Source organism: Varroa jacobsoni, unplaced genomic scaffold (assembly GCF_002532875.2).
Source record: "Varroa jacobsoni isolate VJ856 unplaced genomic scaffold, vjacob_1.0 scaffold_694, whole genome shotgun sequence".
NCBI classification, from domain to species: Eukaryota; Metazoa; Arthropoda; class Arachnida; order Mesostigmata; family Varroidae; genus Varroa; species Varroa jacobsoni.
Window position 1 is genome coordinate 432,945 of NW_019213596.1, and position 19,497 is coordinate 452,441.

A 19,497-nucleotide genomic window follows, 5' to 3' on the forward strand; every position below is an offset into this window, starting at 1 on the left:
TAAGAAAAGGTAATTGGCTTTTCTGATGCGCGAAAATAAATTCGGCCATCTTTCGTCGTGTCAGTAACATAAACTTGATAAAATCATACAATACCCTTAATATGAGTAAATATATTCGTCTAAAATTACAATTCCCTATAGAATGAACGCCTAAACAGTAAGCAAATACACAGTACTTGCAAATGGCCAAACAATACATCTACGTCTTACGAAGATGATTTCTCGACTAAGTAATGTCCCCATAAACCACCCACTTCAGCTTCGCGCCATCGAGAAATGACACGAAGATGTGTAGAGAAATCAGAAACATTGTCAGATGTCGATCAACAATCGGATACTCATACAAAGGAGTAACTTTTTACGATCACTGTATCGCAGTAGAGGCAGAAATGTAAATCAGACTTTGCATTGCATGGGGATTGCTTAGCTGCAAGCTTTCAGACGCGTTGACACCGTAAGCTCCGGCGTAGAACGGCATCTTCTTTGCAGTTTCTACAAGCATTTTAATACTCCTGTAAAGAACTAATAAAACGAGGGTAGCGCTAGGTAACACGGAACCTAAATTTAGTTCTTCTGTATATAAGCTGTGTGATGGCAGGTGCTTTTATATTGCTTAGAGGCCATTTATACAGAGAAAAACAAATGTCATAAGGGTATAAGCGTCATTTTGTCTACTTTCAAATCGGTTTTGCATTTATTGCCGCCATAATTTATTAAAAAGTTATGCTCGATATAATATACGTATTTCTGTTATTTGTAACATGTAGCTGTCAGCAAAACTCTCGTATTATTACAACAAGGTCAAATTAATCTGAAGCTAGGAGTCAGTTCAGTCAAGAGAAGTAACCGATCTCAACAGAAGAATAAAAGCGACATTGTTTTTCATAGATCGATTTTTTTGCTTTCATCATTTTATATGAGTTATAATGAGTTCCTTAAAGCAACATCTCCAAGGATGGTAACTCCATATGAGTCCTTTAGACATTGTCCCATTTGGCCCCTAGTGTAGACAAGAAAGACTGCGTCCTATGGCTGTCATGAGGAGGCCAGAGGGGGAAGTTGTCAATCGCTTCAGACTGAGGGTTGGCCTAGAAAAAAATTATGCACAGTACGTCAACATTGATTGTTTAGTCGAACAATTTTCATTTTCTACCGTCTTTTCCTACAATAATTTGGTATAAGGCTTGCAAAAAGCATAGCGACGGCTGAAAAAAATGTGAGTCAAGAACAGGAGTTGGGGTAATAATAATTTTTTGTTGTTTTATTTTTCGTGATTTATTGATAATTTCTAAGTATTATTATTATTATTATTATTATTATTATTATGTGAACAAGAATTTGCAATTGCCTATTTTTCGGTATGACTTGCTTCCAATAGGAGTCTAACTGGGCCAGGTCTTGCTAAACGTTGGGGGCTATGAAGCGGCATAGCAACCCTACAAGCAGCTTCTCACCTTAATAATAATAACTCAATTATCAATAACACTTTATTTTCTGATTATTAATATCAGGTGCTAGTCTTCGTCAGCGTCCAAATCTAAAGCCGCGTAGCGTGCGCGTCCTTATCACAGTCAATTAAGCAGTGTCAACAATTACCCTATCAATAGTAAAATTGTTCTAACATTTTTTTTTCGAAACATGTTCTCTATCAAAACTATAATTGAACCACTCTAAGAAGTGAGCGGTGCAATCCGTGGTTGTCGCAGTGTTCCCGAATAACCCTCCTATACCCTGGTGGTTCTCCAACTAATTTTTTCATCGAGCATACAGCCTCCTTTTGCTATAGCAGTCAGTGATTTCTATCACATCTTGAACTCTTCCGTCTTTCTTAATGAAGCCGGCATTCCCGACCCCGTTGCAACGAATAGGTTCAGCAGGACCTTGTAACGTCAAGCCATCGTGTACGCCAGAACACTCTTCTGCGCTCTGCAAGTTAACGCTTGAGTTGTCGTTTCTTAAATTACGCACCGTCAGGACAGCCAGTGTTCGAGGCTCTTTCGGAGAGACTAGTGCATTATCTGCTGATGAAAATACTAATTCGTTACCACCCAAATAACGACCTTGGCAAAAGGCATCTTTTTATATATATATCGGTAAAGCTATTAAGTAGTTCGTCGGGATGCCTACCCCAGTTAGGGGTACATTTGCACGCCCAAGTCCATTCGAAGAGTCAACCATGAACGATTTAATCAGCTGAATGCGGTATTGCTAGGTCAATTATTCCTGACAATATTCTATAGTACACAGCTTAGGTAGGAGGAACGAAATAGTGTTTATAATGAGCCATGTCTGGCAATAAACCAGTTACCAGCCAATATCTAATAAAAGCAATGACTTTTAAACGTGCGTAGATTGAAAGCGAACCTGTTATCCAATGGGCCAACGTACAGATGGACATAACTAAAAATATATGCATATAAGATAAACAACAAGTCAACTCGTTAAGTTTCGAACTTAACGAACTGTCTTGACAAAAAACTTTGTACTGTTACAAAATTTTTCGTAATATGCAGTCGTCGAATATTGTTTTATATAATAGACTTGTTTGTACATAATAACTGATTTGACCGAGGACCGATTTAATCATCAACCTGTTGTTGCTCTACCAAAGTTTGCAATGCGTTCATTTATACTTTAGGACTATAATGAGATGAATCGAAATAATGGTTGTTTATTTACTTGTTATTACAAAGCTGCGCAAATCGGGGCTTGAATTGCTGAATTGGATCTTTTCCATTACACCGCTAGGCAGACTGGAGTGGCGAAATCCCAACTGGATGAATTGCTTTTAACAATATAGAGTTCGATTTTTCCTCACAGCCGAGGAATGTTGGCATTGGCACAACAATTGTCTATTGCTGACAAATGTAATTAGGCATATTGTGCCCAACAGTCCCATATGAGGAAGCCGTTTATACTACTTAGAACGAAACTTTTGCTAGCGACCCAATTTAAGCGCTAACTACCAGCATCATGTTGTCCCCTTCCCTTACCCTGTCGGGGCAGAAACGTGCTTGCCCACCATGTGCATTCGACATTAAACAATTTCATAAGTCAACATTTAAAGAAATTTTTATTAACACACAGTCACCAAGTAAGTTCGCAGGCTGCTATCAATCAAAAATCACATAACGGTCTCAGTATTCTTTAAATACGCTTACACAGAAGATCTGAGGATCCGGGAGTGATGAATACGTATATTACGTTATTAGAACGTCGCTAGTAGTACTGGCTTTCAGTCGATTATTTAAGAGCATCAAAGATAGTTTGCGCAAACAAAATTCGAATACAACTGAATCTTACATTGTTATACATTGAGTGAAGTTTTTTATTCACTACCCTAACAATTGTACAATGAATTAGGCGTCATCACTGTGAAGCAATAAAATGGACGATTTATTTACATTGATTTATTCAACTTCCAACCTATATTTTGTTGCGTTCAGTCCTCCATTCTTTCTCACATGCATTCTTTCCGTCACGATTCCACCTATTCGTAGATTTCAGCTTGCAGCTTGGTCTTTACCCTAACTTTGCTCTAATCCGCCAATATTTAGTTTATTCGGTACTTGGCGAAATTTTACACAATTAGACTTAGACGTCCGATGTCCTGATCAGCTCTTTGTCCTTTCAGTCTATTTCCTGTCGATTCACATGCTTGTTCCTCCATTCCCGAATCGCATTCTGGGCTGTCTTATACATATGGATAGATATATGTGTATATATCTTTATACATAGCAGGTATCTTCCATATGCCTGTTCAACTGGTTATATTGTTCGCCATAAACATGATCCTGCCAGCTCGGATTTGGAACGATTTGAGCCCATCACGCGTAGCACAAACCCATTACATCGAAGTGTTAAAAACTGTCATACACTTCACTTATAATAATATTTGTTGTTGTTATTATTATTTGAGATAAGGCACCTAAATCGGTGCTGTTTCCACTCTGTCTTCGTATTGGAAAGCGTCATGAAATTATATTATCATCTAGCCTGTTTCGCTATTACACGAAAACTCCGCCCAGATGACTGCTGCCAGAAACTCAGATGACTGCTGGAACTGCCATGTGGAATTATACAAATCACCTTTTGTTTTTCATAGGGGCGATACTTCCGTACCTACGCTATACTGCTAGTTGTTTGCATTTAAGTTCCAGGCCACCGAATTCTTGACTTTTGCTTGTCTTCTACTTCCGAGTGGCGCTGTACCACTTTTGTTCCCCGCCAAAAACAACTTAGCTCTGGCATTCGCTAGCATAAAACAGATAAAACAAGAAATCAAGCCTTAGAGCTTGCGGTAATTCTTATTCGCTTGATCATTAACAGACCTGACCTTGAAAGTCTTCAGCGAAACTGCTCGAGCCACAGACGTCCCGTCCTATCCGTCCGGTGTCGTTCATAGTTGTAGCCAGCTCTTCATTAACCCAATAATTTCGAAGTTACGTCTACGAGCTACTGTAGTTTAGTAAATTCTATGCAACTGGGTCAAGCAAACAATTCTAACGAGCTTAAAGTATCTGTTTTATGCGTAGCTCTATTGCTTGCTGTATAATTGCTTTGTATTTGCTAGAGCAGTGATTTTACATAACGAAACGTCCACTATTGTCTACATAATTTATTATTACTACTATGATGATTATTGCCTGTAGTTCGTTATTCATCTTTAGCCCCTAGAGTAACGTTGTTTTGTTGCCTCCGAGAGTTTGTGTATATGGACCCGATGCCCGTTCACTAGTAAAGTCCCGCGTTACTTCAACATAATTTTGCCTGGGAAACAAGTCGATTATCTACATTAGACTTCCTTTTGAGTTCTCCTCCTTTGATTCTTCGACCCATTACTTTCCATGTTCTAATGTCGGCGTTACCGCAAGCACACAAATCGTTATGACGTGAACAAAGTATAACTCGTAGTAAATATCCACAAGATTCTTTTGAAACACTCCTTGTTATTACACGATGCCTTCGCTTCCACGGACAATCATGGACATTTTTCAATGGCTGACCTGATGATTAATAATTCTAGTAGTTTTATTAGTCACCGAATCTGTAAATGCGAGCGAGCAGGAACGGCCACAGGTAAGTGGATACACCGGCTGGGGTGCAGGAAAAGCCGTCGCGATTGCAGTACGCATTTGCCTATTCAAGGCGCAGCCTTAGTCGCCTATGACTGACTAAATGCTACAAGGAGTTTATATTAATAATGTCCTTTTGTCGACCACCTGTCGTACATGTAACACAAAATAATGGAAATGAGTTCCGGACGGAGGACTCACACAAAATGCCTTGGTGTTGGTGAAATCTGCCGTCTATCGCTCTATCACTCTTGTTTAACGCACTACGAACTAGTCATCTGCACTTCATTTTCATAATGTCGTTACCTCTATGTACAGAGGCAAATCTTCCTATGAACGCGGTCTCGTAAATTATATTTTTCCATGATTTTCACATTAAATTAGCAATTTTAGTTGGAACAGCTCAACAAGCCGGCAACGGATACAAATTGAATAACAGTAGTGAGTGAGAGTCGCATAGCCGTCTCAGTTAATCCAGCGGTTTGTTTCCCAGCGACATTAGTTATCGACGCTCGGTAAGCAACAACTTTTCATCGATAGTGATCGATTATGACTGTAAACACAAAATCTAAAAGGAACGTAAGTACAGCAGTGGTATTCTACCACCATTAACTACATCTTTGATCCGCTTTGCCATCTCCTATAGGCAACTGTTGGTTGGCCATTGGCAAGCGTTCATTTATAAACTTTATATTGGATATCTTTGCCATTGCAATGGGATGCTTACGTTCTTCCTAATTTCGTAGATCGGATGGTACCGTCAGGTCACTCGAAAAGGATCTCGTCAACCGTGAACAAACAATGCATCTGGCCATAAAACCCGCCGCCACTCGAAACATGACGCGATACGGGGGCCGTTCGGGCATTTGTTTGTTTTTGCTTGTGTTTCGTTTTATCTGTGACTACTTCGGTTTGTCTGAAGTGTCTGAGGTTTGGCCGAAGAGTCTGCCGCCAGCCTGCGCTTGTGGCTCATCCCATGCTCCAACTGATTCTCAGACAACATTTATGGTTACATTGATACCTAGGTTGCCGTTATCTGCGAAGAACTTGGCGACAGAGGTGTCAAACACGAGGCAGTCGTTGTTCATAATAGCGGATTGAACGCCTTCGTGAATCGATCGGGGCGTGGCCTCCCACGTTAAACGACGTTTGTTTCCATTGAGCTCAAGCCTGCAAAATAACGCAGCCACATTTTGTTAGACCGTAATGTCGAAACTGTGGTCACAAGTATGAGCAATCTCTCACGAATGGCCGAGATTGTGGATGGCGTAATAATGTTCGAAGTTCAAAAGTCAAATTTTGTCATACATTTGCCGTGTATCGGTGAATGGAGATGGGGAAAAGCTATTTGAAACCTGTTTTATCTGGTCGTACCTGTATACAAAATTCTCGGCCTGTTTCCTTGATCCGATGATTTGGACAATGGCAAAGAACTGTTGATATCCTTCATATTTCTCCTGTTTTTCAAGGACAAGCATAAAGTGCTGTCCAAAGCATGACTGCATCATGACCCAGTCAACGGCTCCAGGTAAGTTGATATCCGTTGCCAAGAAAACAATATCCTCGCCTGAGAACGCAAACATTTAGCGAAAAACCATACACTGGTTACAAAAGTCTCACCTCTATTTCGACTAAATCACATTTCGCAGGAGTGTTTCGTGAGATCTGCGTTCGTTACACAGATACTCACGTTTTGTGACTTCGAAGGCTCATTAATTTAGACAAAGACAACATCATTTCTTATTGTAGTTAAGATTTTCATTCGGAAAATTGACGCAGTGATAAAATACAGTGCATTGCTAAAGAGAGAAATATCTAAACGCGGATAATTGAATTAAGTAATTGCCGTTTTAGAAGGACAGGTATTCTGTGCTAAAATATTACGCCCAATATAAACGCAGAGTTTCTTTATTGGGGTGCACCCGCTAGTGTTTTGTCCTACTACCGCTACCAACAAATGTAGTATTCCCTAACCAAAAAGGAAGACAATGTAGAGCGCTTTCAACGGTCTTCGCCTCTTGACTCGATCGCCCTATGCTACCTTACCTTGTAACGTCGTGATTGACTTGTGCTGTTGCGTGAGATGCGCCATAACCATATCAAGCGAGCCAAGCCACTTGCACGAGGCGCCTGGACAAGGGCAACTATACGGGCGAAACTCGCAGACCTCTTCGTGACCGACTTTCTCAGCGTGACTCAACAGATGGTGACATCCATTTGATTGAAACTTGCACGGAAACGACACCGAGGCCGCTACCTGTATCATGATCACAGTTCATTTATGATAAGAGAAAAATAGAAGAACGAAATTAGACTTCAGTCTAGCAATAGGTTTTAGCGGCTCAGGTTAGGGACTTTAAGGATATATACATTTTTATGGAATCTTCCATATCATTTGGTTGGCTCACTGAGGTTCACAAAGTACGATTAGGACAGAAGACTCCACCTACTCGCTAAATTTCTATCTTTTTACAGTGCCTACTAGGAAAAGATGTCCGGACATATCTGCTGTCAACTACAGAAAGCGGTACAATCTTAAGTAAACTTTGATGATTTCACGATTGTCGTTTTTATACAGTGTGTTCGCTGCGTACCTTTTCCATAGCCAGATTGCGAATATTGCCGATTGGCGCCCTGCAGGTGGGACAGCACGAAAGCTTCTCCCGACATACACAACAGACAAGATGACCATTTTGACACTGTAGTATCGGTGGAAGGACATAATCAAAACAAACGGGACACTCAAACAATGCGGCAAGATGTGTGCTGGATGGCGAACCCCCAAGCGCTCCAGCACCGGCTACCCCTAAAGCACCGGCGTTCCCGACGCCACCCCCGGTCCCGGCAGTACCTCCGCATCCTCCTGCACCACTCCCGTTGCCGGAACCTAAGGGATTGTTATTTGATGCGGACGCTGAGCCGCCTCCACAAGTTGACGGCAGATTTTGGTTGATTGGAGTGGCCGCTGAAATGAAAGTGTGGAAAGTTCTAATTTTACGTTGTATAAATAAACTAAATACTAACGACCATATATATGTATGATGTTGGAGCCCATCTCGATCATAATAATCTAAAAAAAAAATCGACTACCGAACTTCCTTGCTAATAAAAGCGGCCAACGTCTCAGGTTGCACACTGTATAGTACACAACAATGGCCATCACATATATGCACACGCTGCAAACTATAGTCCCTTATTACGCACCTCTCCCAATGACGGTTGCTTACTGGCGATAAATGTTCGCCCTATCCCCTCAGCAGATCTGGCTAGATTGCATCAAATTACTTTCGGGTAGATTAAAACGTACGCAGTCACAAATTAACATTATTCATAGAATCTGTGTCACCAGTGACGAACATGTTGCTAAGGGCAATATTTTGTCACGGCTCACTTGTGTCACGTAAACAACAACACTTCACAGTGCTTGGCATGTAGGCATTGAAATGTACGGTCATACCCTCTTACCGAAATCACGGCTTACTGCCGGCTACGTTCACAATGTGTAGCACAATTGTGATAGTAATAATCATAATATTATAAAAATAAAGATATATTTATCTGCTTCACCCTGTCCAGTTATGCTTTAAGGTGGTTTTGATTTGCATTCGAAAAGAGTGCTTCATCTGTCGTTATGTAAGGCACACGTATCCCTGCCTGGTATCGCGTACGATTGTTTTCCTTGGAGTTTCGTTACTGATTGATGACTGCGTCTCTGAACGCAAAACGCTTTGTCTGCTTTGATTACGGCTGTCTAACCTCCTCTTTGATTCGCTAGACTTTGGTAACCGTCGACACTAGACTATTGGGTCGCGCTATCGAACCGTGGTCTGGCCAGATAACGCGGATCTGTTCGATCACGAATTCTAAGATGTTCAAGTGAGATCGATGCATATATTAATCCTGTCGTAATTGAAATAGTCTTTGTTACATGTTCTACAAAAAGAGAACTGCGATATCAAAAAAGACAAGGTCACCTAGATCTCAGCAAGGGATTTTTTTGTATTGATTAGGTTAGTCAATTGTCCATCGCAAATGTCAGAAAATGATTGCAGTTTGAAAATGCTATCTAAATCACACATTAAAAAGATTTTTTTTCTTTATTTTTACTATTACGGCAGGGTACCGTTTTACAGTTCGATAAGGTTATGAAAAAAAAAATTATTTTTGCTTAGGTGAGTAGTTTTATTCACTACCCCAACAGCTCGCAAATAACTACATGTACATTATGCATACGTTTGATTTCTATTATCAAAATATTCACTCATTTATCGTTCTATTTACAATCAACCATCACTTTGGGTAGGCAGCTGCGACTGCAGTTTTCTAAAATCCTCGTGAATGTTACTGTTTTTGGTGTCAAGGCTTGCTAGGCCGATAATCAGAGCCCAACAGAACGCAAGCCGTTTACCATCAACCACTCTGCTGTAACAGATGGGGGGGGGGGTCAATCAATCGTCCTGTCGTCCATTCAACTTCTTAATTATCGTCGCCCGGTCTGCATCATTCGTTGTGAACTTCGCTTTATTATACCGATTTTTCGAACGGCTAGACGCTTGCCTGTGCGTCCACGATATGTTACGCGCTGTCGGCAGGTATAGCTCTTTATTATTTAATTATAGTAGATCCTGCTGCGGGAAGGCGCGAGTCGAGGTCAGCACTAGGTCCCGCTTTGGCATACAGCAACAGCAATGGCAATGGCAGGCGCGATAGAACTGGTCTAATTTAATCACTGGCCAATAAATTGTATGCTAGCTTCTATTACGGACGGTGTCGATGTCCTGATCTATCGGGGCCGATGTTGAATCTGTGTGTTACACCAAGTATATTGATGGAAAACAAAGCCTTTCGGCGGTAGAGAAACAGTCGTGGCAGTAGTGGTTGACTATGGGCAGCGTGTCCGGCAATGGCGATGTTTCTTTTCCTGTAGCCCTGCGCAGAACCTTCGAGACTTCTATGAACCGACTTACGATGATACTTGTCCATCCATGTTAGTTTATTCACGTACAGATTAAAGTTGGTTCGTATACGTGAATAACGCATTACCAATGCAAATGCCACAACGACGCATACGAAGGCAAACAAAGGCACCGAAGAAATGAGGGAAAACCGATTTTGAGGAGCGAATCCTATTGGATTAAAGTTCAATACCTGAAACGCTACACACGCTAAGTAAACGCTTACAATAACGCAGGTTGACCGTGTAGTGGAAGTAGTATCAAAAGCTTTAATTTTCCGTTTAAACGATGTGTATGCTGCTCTGATAACTTTGACAAACTTAATCATATAAGGTGGGTTGATGCTAGCCTAAAACTAAAACCCAGCAATAAGACTCCTTTCTTATCTATATAGAGAAATTTATTGTTTACTCAACTTTCGTTGATTAAGCTATAAGTCGAAATGTGTTGTCCATTATTGTTTTTGTTGTTTTGCGAAAATTTCATATTTTGAGTACTTTAGTTCCAACTTGTGAGAGATCGCTACTATTATCAGACAATAAAAGTAATATTAATTGATTAATCAGCATTAATGATAAAGCAAAAAGATCAAATGCACAGTGGTGGGCCAGATATTCTAGCCTTCTTGGCCCATTTGTTCCTGTTCTGTATCGTCACAGGTTTGACCTCTTCTCTACCATCTTATTACGAGCACGCAAGATGCTTCAATCGGTTCTCAAAGTTCGGACTGGATTCATCTTAGCGCTAACATTTAAAATTGGAAATAACCTAATGAACGTTACACCAAACAAACACTTTGTTGTTATATATAAAGGTTCGGATGTCTAGTCTCAACGTTTACATCAGGCAGAAGATGCTTTATTAATCAAATTTCTTCATTGAGCAACAACGAAAGTATACGCCATTACCGAATATATATTTGTATACCTAAATAGATTTGCCCAATGACTGTTGGCGTGCTTGAGGCAACTGGTTTCTATATCCATACATTTGTTTACGATATACCCACTAGCTGAAACGACCCCGCCAAGCATTAACCTGAGAATTTTGTACAATGTGTAGCTCGGCTATGACACGCGCGTTAAAGTGTCATACTCCGCGGGCTTCTTTCTGGGCCGTCAATAACAGGGTCAGAGTGTACCCCAGCCTTGCTGCGCGTCGATAGATTGTTCTACCTAATTTGATGGGTTCCCGTGGCCACTTTTGTTTCAGAAACTAATGAATAATATCTGATTAGGTCACCGTGATTCTGGCATTAACATCACGCTAATTATTACTATATATTAGTGGCATTATTACGCAGCATATAAGCGGCAATTGTTATAATAGAGCAAATATCCATGATACAAATCTATCACAACGCATAGTAGATATCTCCCGAATAACATTGTTTTTAATCCGTCCTCATACCTTCCAATTCGTCAAATGGACAGGAACTGCCCAATCGTATCAAATGCCAACAATTATGTGTATGATAGGCACTAAGTATTTCGCGTAGGTGGGCGTTAAGCATGTTCACTTGATGGATAATTAGGACAGCGTCCTAACTAATGTGGGCTACGCTAGCTGATCTGGCACAACCCATCGACTTTGGGATTGATCACACGGGCAAGAAAGAAGCCAGATATTTATATGCATATATATGAATACCTAGGGTGCTACCTATCCGGAGTTTTTCTAATGCTTTTTTTCTAAACAGGGACACAACTCAACGATTTTTTCGCGCGTACCAAAAATGACATTTCGAATGGTCAAGATTATTCGATATAAGCACTACTCGCTGCAATCACACCTTCAAATTAAGACTCGTTTACTTACCATTTCCAAAGTACTTCCGTCTTTATTTCGCAAATTATTATAATCATGCGTCAAACAATATGGCTGCCGCAAACTCGCTGAAATATCCCTGACATATACACCATACAGAAAAACTAAAAAATTGACCAAAAGGGGGCCAAATCTTCCAAAGATGCAGTCAAATGGGCTGTAATAAAGTCCAAAGAGTGCAAAAAGGTTACAGTTGAAACAGACTCAATTGCTAATTGATAATTTCTCTCCAAAACGCCTCTTAATTTCGGTACAAACAGTTCAGGTGTATGTTCAGGAGCCCTTTTAGAATTTTTATGTTTCAAATTTAAACCCCATTAAGGATCTTCGAGTTTACCTATGAAAATCTTTGTTGATCCTTTAGTAGTCGAATAAAAACTTGCAACATTAAAAAAATGGTAAGAAGTTTTTAGCCTCGTTAGCGCTTTGCCCAACACAAATAGATTAGATAATAGCTCATCGCATTGTTTTTCGCCAGGAGTTGTCACTCTAAAAAGGGCTGGTCTAGTTCTGGCACTAGAGGGAGCGGATGAAGACGTGCCTGCCGCGGCAATATCCTGTTGAGGTTTATCCGGATACACAGCAGTCGTATATTTATGAATGCTTAGGAGCAAGTAGTAAACAACCAATATGAGCATGCCAGTCGTTTCAGTTTTCGGACTTTCTTTCGCGCTAAAAGAATATCGCAAAATAAGTCACATAGCGTCTGCTAATGTCGTCTACAATCTTCGAAAAAAAAACCCGTCACGATGCAGACTTACCAGCATCAAATCAAGTTAGTATCGTTAGCAGATTAGCAAAAAACAATAATATTTTAGCAAAACTTACCTCGCTTGGATCACATGAGCTCGGCACGAAATTCCCTGAAAATTCAAGTGTTTCAACACCAGCCAACGGAAGCTGACTAAAAAATTAGCTTTTAATAGAAACGCTACACTGTGAGAGAAAATGTCTTATTTAAATGAGCAGAACTAGTATTGGTTGTCTATTCTTGAGATAAAATAAGTCTGGCAAGATCCCATTAGCGCTGGATTTTCACTCACAGCTCTAACGGGACGACCCCCTGCTTGATTAATATGAAGCTACCGACAGGTCATTGCCACCGTGTTACTAGCTAAGGTGTATCATATAACATTAACTAACAGGATTCGTGAATATTCGTTACCAACCACTATTTTATAATATTCCGGTATATCAGGAGCAGAACACGCGTGAGGTAAATTTCTGAACTTGTTTATCACAAATCTGTCTTCAAAATAAATGTTGCACTTTGTTATAGCCGTGAATCACCCCCATCGTGTCTTCGACCATCATCAGCAGCAATGTAACTATCCTATAGAATATCATAAGAAATAAACGCCATAAAAGAAAGATTTCTATAACGAATGGAAATTTGTGCGTAGTTCACAGTACGAATATAATTACAGCGGATAATTTAAATATATAATCTAGTATATATTAAAGATACATGCCAGGTAAATGGAGTCTCCAAAAAACAGATCGAAAACTTCTTTGTTCTGTATGAGCTGAAGTCTCAAGGTAGACACTATTATGTAACTCAGTCGGAGCAACTTTCTCTAGTCAAATATCAGTTTATGTAATGCTGCGCTGTAATGACAGCAGTATTTTAGACATCGTCGTCTGCTTTAATAATCCAATAGTAATTCCAAGCAATAACATAAAAAATGCAACATTCAGATTTATTAATACGTTATATATTATTATAAATACGTTAGTAACTGGTAGGACAACTTGTCCTACAAATTGTCATCCTTCCCATCGCAATTTGCAGCATTTTGACATTTTGACAACAGAACGTTCTCGGCACATGGATATCAGGACAACGAAGATGATACGCCTTCCGCCCAAAGAAACCTAAGTCATTTTTTATTTAGATAGTAAATTTGCGGAAGTAAGTCTTGGCCTTTTTATGCTAAATGTCTTATTTTAATTCTAATACCGCAGCAGTCACAAAGGCGAAACGAATCTTATTGTTTGCCTTTCATATAAAAATAAGCCGAATTTCGCAATGTTAGCCGAAGTAATTTTACGTCCCTCTATACGGGAACCGTCCATACGATTTCTCTAATCTGATGCAGATCTGAGAATTTCACACGTTCTTAACCCCCTACATTTGGCCCCGCGTAGCGACTTCCGGAAGTAAAATTTGTTTAAATATGAATAGAACAAAGGAATGCAAGTCATAGTGATACTCAAAGATCTTGACATGCTCAAACAGTCTGGAACCCCTAATCACGAACAACTTCATCAGCAACTACTGATGATGACGTTGACATATATGAAATACTGAACTTACATATGCTTCTCATCGATTATTGTCATCGTAGGCAAAATAATAAACCATCAAACGACGGACAAGACTGTTCCCGTCATTATATACACAGCAGATGAAAATGCAGTTGATACGTACGCCGTTATTTCATAAATTGTAAGTAACCAGAACCAGTCCTAGACAGATGTTCGTAAAGTTAAAAGAATACGCAAAATTCCTAAAGCGGCCTTCCCGTTCCCAGAACGACGTCGTATAATTACTTTGGCACTAATTATTCAGTAGTCACCAAATGACAGACAGCAGCGCCACCGCACACAGTTGGTAACCTGGTGACTAATCAAACGCCACACAATCAGTTAGCACGGGTCAGTAGCTAAGCCATGTCAATAACGTACGAAATTGTGCCGATGCGTGAAGATTGCCATCGAAATCGTCATCTTCACATTCGTTCGCAGTCGATGCACCGTACATGTCTATTTGTCCCGAGAGGAGAATCTCGCCGAAATGGCGTTGTCACCATTGGAACTGCAGTCGTTTAGCTGACTAAAATGGTGATTAGACTGCTGCTATTTATCTGTCCGGTTATCTATCGGTATGACAAATTCATTGCAGTATGTTTATAATGCAACGTTTAGTACAACGCTGGTCTCTCTCGATCCGAATGAAGCTGGGACATGCAAGCACTCGTTTAAACTTAGCCTTGTTCACTGAGGCTGGAGAATTAACGGTTAGTTCTCAGAAAAAGAAAACGAAGCACAGAAGTAGATATAGTTTTTGGGCTTCCTGACACAGCGGTCCCCACATTCGATTTTATCTATGGGCTTGACGTCTTAATTGTGATTAATCCGACAATATTCACGTTTTTATCATCAACCCTCATTTCATATTTACGAAATTGGCGCAGTTCATTTTGTTCAACTGCATGCAACATTGAAATAAATATAGTAGACAAAATCCTAACGAATATCTGGTATTCTGAATAGTTCAGTACAAGTTACGCTGATTGCTGTCCCCAGAGTTGAGCATCAAAGTATCATTATTTACAACAAGGATTCAAGCCACCATTAGACATTCGTTGGATCCGTACGCGTACCGTAAAATACGGGGCATTCCCCACTAGACCAGTGCGTACAGTTCTACGTTACAAGACAACAATAATGACAGTACAAATATCTGCGACGGCAAAAATCAGAAGTCCCAAATAAACTCGAGCAGCCACAACAAGGCGACTAGCTTTTCTGCTTCGAAATTGGTTATCGTTATCATCATACCAAATACACCTCGTAGCAACAACAAATACTACATAACCACTCCGACATTCAACGCCGACTATGATGCGCACCCGAGAATTAGATGACACACAAACGAATTTGCAAACAGATGCAAGCACAGATATTTGTGTATGTACAAATACAGGGCACTACAATGAGCACATAGACGATAAGAACAACAACAGCTAGAGCCGAAAAATTTTGAAATCATCTGTTGGTGCCGCCAATCTATTGAGGCACCAGCTTTAATGCGCGACAGAATGGCGCTGCGTTCGATCAAGCAGACAGCAAATCCATGTTATTGTAAATACGATTTCTCACGAAACGTCTCTGACACTATCATCAGATCAACGACATTTAGTCCTACACGTCAAAGTGTATTGACGTCGCATGAAAAGAACCATGAAAATCACCGCAACGTCCCCACAGATCTGTATCTGCTATTAGCAGACGTCCACAGAACGGCAAAAAGGCTTCGCTCGATTTTTTTATTATTAGACCCCATTTTGGTGGTCGCTGCAAAAACGAACAGGACTACTTCGACGACAAAGTTTCTGGCTTTCTCGTTCGTTGTTTTTTGTGCTACTAGTTGGTTGATATCAGGTGGTTTCCAGTCGATGCTTTGTTGCTCCAGACCGTTACCAGTATTTCATCAGCGGGTTAGTTCCTATGGTTTAGCTGCAGCCGTGCTTTTCTTCTATCCCGTTCCAACACAAAGACACTGTCCTGTTGTTGTCCCGTTTCATTCAAATAATGTTACTGATAGCCGCTGTTATATTAGCAAAGGTGGAACCAGAGAGAAAAAGGTTGAAGAAAATGATTGACTATTATCGCAGATGGAATGGAACTAAAATTTGTGTTTATTTTCCGAAATAGTCAATTACGTAAACTCACCAGCAGGCATGCATTTGCTCGATTGTTAATTGTCGCTGCTTTGAAAAGGATTTTGCCGGCTGGTAAACTTTGAAATTGTATAGCTTTTGAACTACGTGTCGCTTGCAGACGAAGTTTGGATGGTAGATACTTCTGTCGTTTGGAAACTGAGTTTACTCCAAGAGAAATTAATTCAGGATTTTTTGGTCTCGAAAATCAACTCTCAACAGCTCAATTTTTATTTCTCAAAGGCCACAGCGCGTCAATAATTTATCGAAGGTTGATGAAAAATTCAGGAAAAAATTTCTCGAATGACTATGTAAAGAATCCAAGTTTCTAAAAGATGGAGATGTCGGGAATACGAAAACAGAGCTGAAGCCTAAGGGTTTTGTCGGCTAAAGCTGGTATTTAACACCTAACGCGTTACAGATTTATAATCAAAATAACAAAAATGCAAAAGAAAAAGTAGAAAATAGGGTCCCTCGTAAATTTACTCTAAACTGATTGGAAATATGTGTGGTGTAGTCCACGTATAATTTGCGGGACTTTAATCGGCAAAAAGACCCGCGTGGAACATGCGGTCAACATGGACGTCGTTTGGTTCAGTATCTATTTCTAACCGCAGAGAGGCTAGACGACGAAATGGCATCGTCCTACAGGGAGATCGAGTTTAGTGGCAATGTCGAGTACGTTTGGACGAGGTTTGCGATGAACATCAACGTCATCTGCTACTATGAAACACTCGGCGAAAGTGGAACAACGAATGCAGTGCGCTATCTCGAGTTCTTTAAACTCATTGGCCCAGAGCACAGAGCGATTGACAGCAGATAGTCGGGTTACTTAGGGGCAATGCCAAACCTCATCGCGAAGCTCGATTGTTTCCTCAGTTGGGTAAAGGAATATCCAATGCTGTTTTCAATCCGTTTGTTCCCCCCTGTCGAAGTCTGCACGATTATGGGGCTTTCGGTGTCCTAAAAAGAGCCACTAGCAGGTAAGCATATCCCATTGTCGATTTATTTCGAGAAGAGAAGTTACATATGGTAGTGCGAATCGCGGGTATATGGCTGCCTGGTAGCTGCCAGAATGCAGGAAGGCGTGTTTTAAAAATAAAGAAGATTTTTTTAAGATTTTAAACAATTATCATTCCAAATAGTACAAAAGTTCACGTAAATATTAATGTCCGCCACATTCACTTATAACAGCAATATATATACGTGCTGATGTTGTATGTACACATATGTATATATGTTACTCAGGCTACCCTGGAACACATTTTAGCGGACTATTTGACGTAACCGGCATACGTTCATTTACTACTAGCGGTACGTTACTTGAAAGCGAGTTCTGTGTAGGACAAAACCACAAAAACATCATAATGGAGGCAAAAAGTTCGTTTGCGAGGTACGAAAGATGGGGAAACCCGCTAGAGATTTCTGTACGCCAAAGCAGAAAACCCGCAATAGGGATTGGACCGCAAAAAAATTCCTGGAAAAAGAATACAAAAAGTCGCTTCTGACAACTCGAAAGCCGATCTTACGACTAAGAAATAAGAGGCTGTTTTTGAGATGAAATTATCTATTTCCCAAAGATCCTCATAGGTAACAGTTTATCTTTTAGATTTTTGGGATCTTTGATCCACTGTCCCCGTATATTCAGGTTTAAAGGTTTTTTCTTGTGGATGGCGTGTTGTAAAAAGTCGTGGCAGGTATTACCACAAAGTTAACTGTGAATTTTGTAAAATGACCTGTGAGCGGCTTGAGCCCCGAACTGACGCCGTCATTGAAGCCTAGCAACTACATTTCATCGATACATCGATCAAGGGTACTTGTCGGCACATCAAAACATTTCATTAAAAGACAATATAATTAATTCGTTTACAACGGAACGACGTCAATTTTGTTCTTATTTACCACCAACACTCTGTTGTCTAAGATGGGACTCAAACTCGAATCGCAATTTTCCAAATTGCAACGTATATTTTGATCCCTTAGGTTACCTCCTCTTAGAAGAAGATATGTTGGTAAACGCACCACTCCACTTCTTACAAGCAGTAAGAACAGCACCAAGTGCGTACAGATACCGCCCCTTCAAAGAGCAGCATTTTGTGACATCAGACATGAAGTACCTGGCACCTGATTACTTTCACCCCGAATCACTTTTTTCACAGCTAATGGACTTAACTAATGGACTCGCTGAAAGTTTATGTAAATGGTGGGCCGAATGCGTAAGAAGGAACCTGAAGCAATTAACGATCTGATTGTATGTGTTCTATTGGCCACTTTAAATTAGTTTAAGACTTCCGGTCGTTTAGTGCTATAGTAGCTGACCCTACTTTGTTGACATAAGTCAAGTATTTAGCGAACACGAATTTAACCAATGCCATGCTTGCCAAGTTAAACAGGAAACAAAAGCCGTCCAGCAACTCTTCTTCCCACAATAAAAACTATTTTATATTCTGTAAAGATTTCTAGCTTACTTTTAAGAAAACACGTACCTCCGACTTGCGGGAACCGTTGACCCTCGACCTTTGGCCTGATGTTGCTATTCAAAGGCATTGGAGGATCCATCTGTAACAAACAAGCAAAAAGGTCAGCAAATATGAATACCGTTTAATGGATTATATACCATGGGTAAAAATGAAAACTCCAATCCGCAAACTCTTGTAACTCGTGCATTCATTTAAAATAAATATATACTTGTGTCATGTATTATAGACACGTACGTCCGAATATGCGCGCTCGTGTTTGTTCTTCCAACCAAACATTTGGATACTGAGAAGCGATCAATCATGAAAATCGTAATTGTTTTTTCTTATTGGACAGTAGTCGATTTAAACATTTCAACAATAATAGTGCCGTGATTTCAGCCGATGATTAAACAAAAACGTTTCTTCACGTTCCCTACTGAAGCACTTATGTGCTTATATGAACACTCTTGTGTTTATATGAATCTTCTCAGGAACCACCATCGTAATAATATACCTTAGTCAAAATTGTCAATGTTTAAACTAAAAACGGTTGCATATTTATATTCTGAACCTGATCTGAATATATGATATGGTCTTTACGGACCAGCAAAATAGACATTTTACTAATTCTCTGCCTGTAAGCAATTCCTGCCAATGACATTCAAATGTTCCAAAGAGAAGCTCTTTTGCATTTTCAGCCATAAGCATCGACTAAGTTGATACTGGTTTCAATAAG

General features: G+C 40.1%; 1 protein-coding gene across 6 annotated transcripts in view; it reads right to left on the reverse strand.

Moving 5' to 3' along the window:
- Positions 1-699: 699 nt before the first annotated feature.
- Positions 700-19,497, reverse strand: part of sina (E3 ubiquitin-protein ligase sina) — a 31,752-nt gene continuing 12,954 nt past the window's right edge. For 2 of the 6 annotated variants that reach the window (XM_022837166.2, XM_022837164.2), the window contains 5 exons: positions 18,771-18,861; positions 7,670-8,040; positions 7,122-7,332; positions 6,450-6,642; positions 3,370-6,245 (listed from right to left, as the gene is read on the reverse strand). In XM_022837166.2, the coding sequence (XP_022692901.1) occupies positions 6,068-6,245; positions 6,450-6,642; positions 7,122-7,332; positions 7,670-8,040; positions 18,771-18,861 (1,044 nt within the window). In that variant the 3' untranslated portion in view covers positions 3,370-6,067. Of the gene's footprint in view, positions 1,089-1,114; positions 2,019-3,369; positions 6,246-6,449; positions 6,643-7,121; positions 7,333-7,669; positions 8,041-18,770; positions 18,862-19,497 lie in introns of those variants that run through there. The other 4 variants (XM_022837168.2, XM_086969295.1, XR_002681800.2 and 1 more) reach the window with 3 other exon arrangements.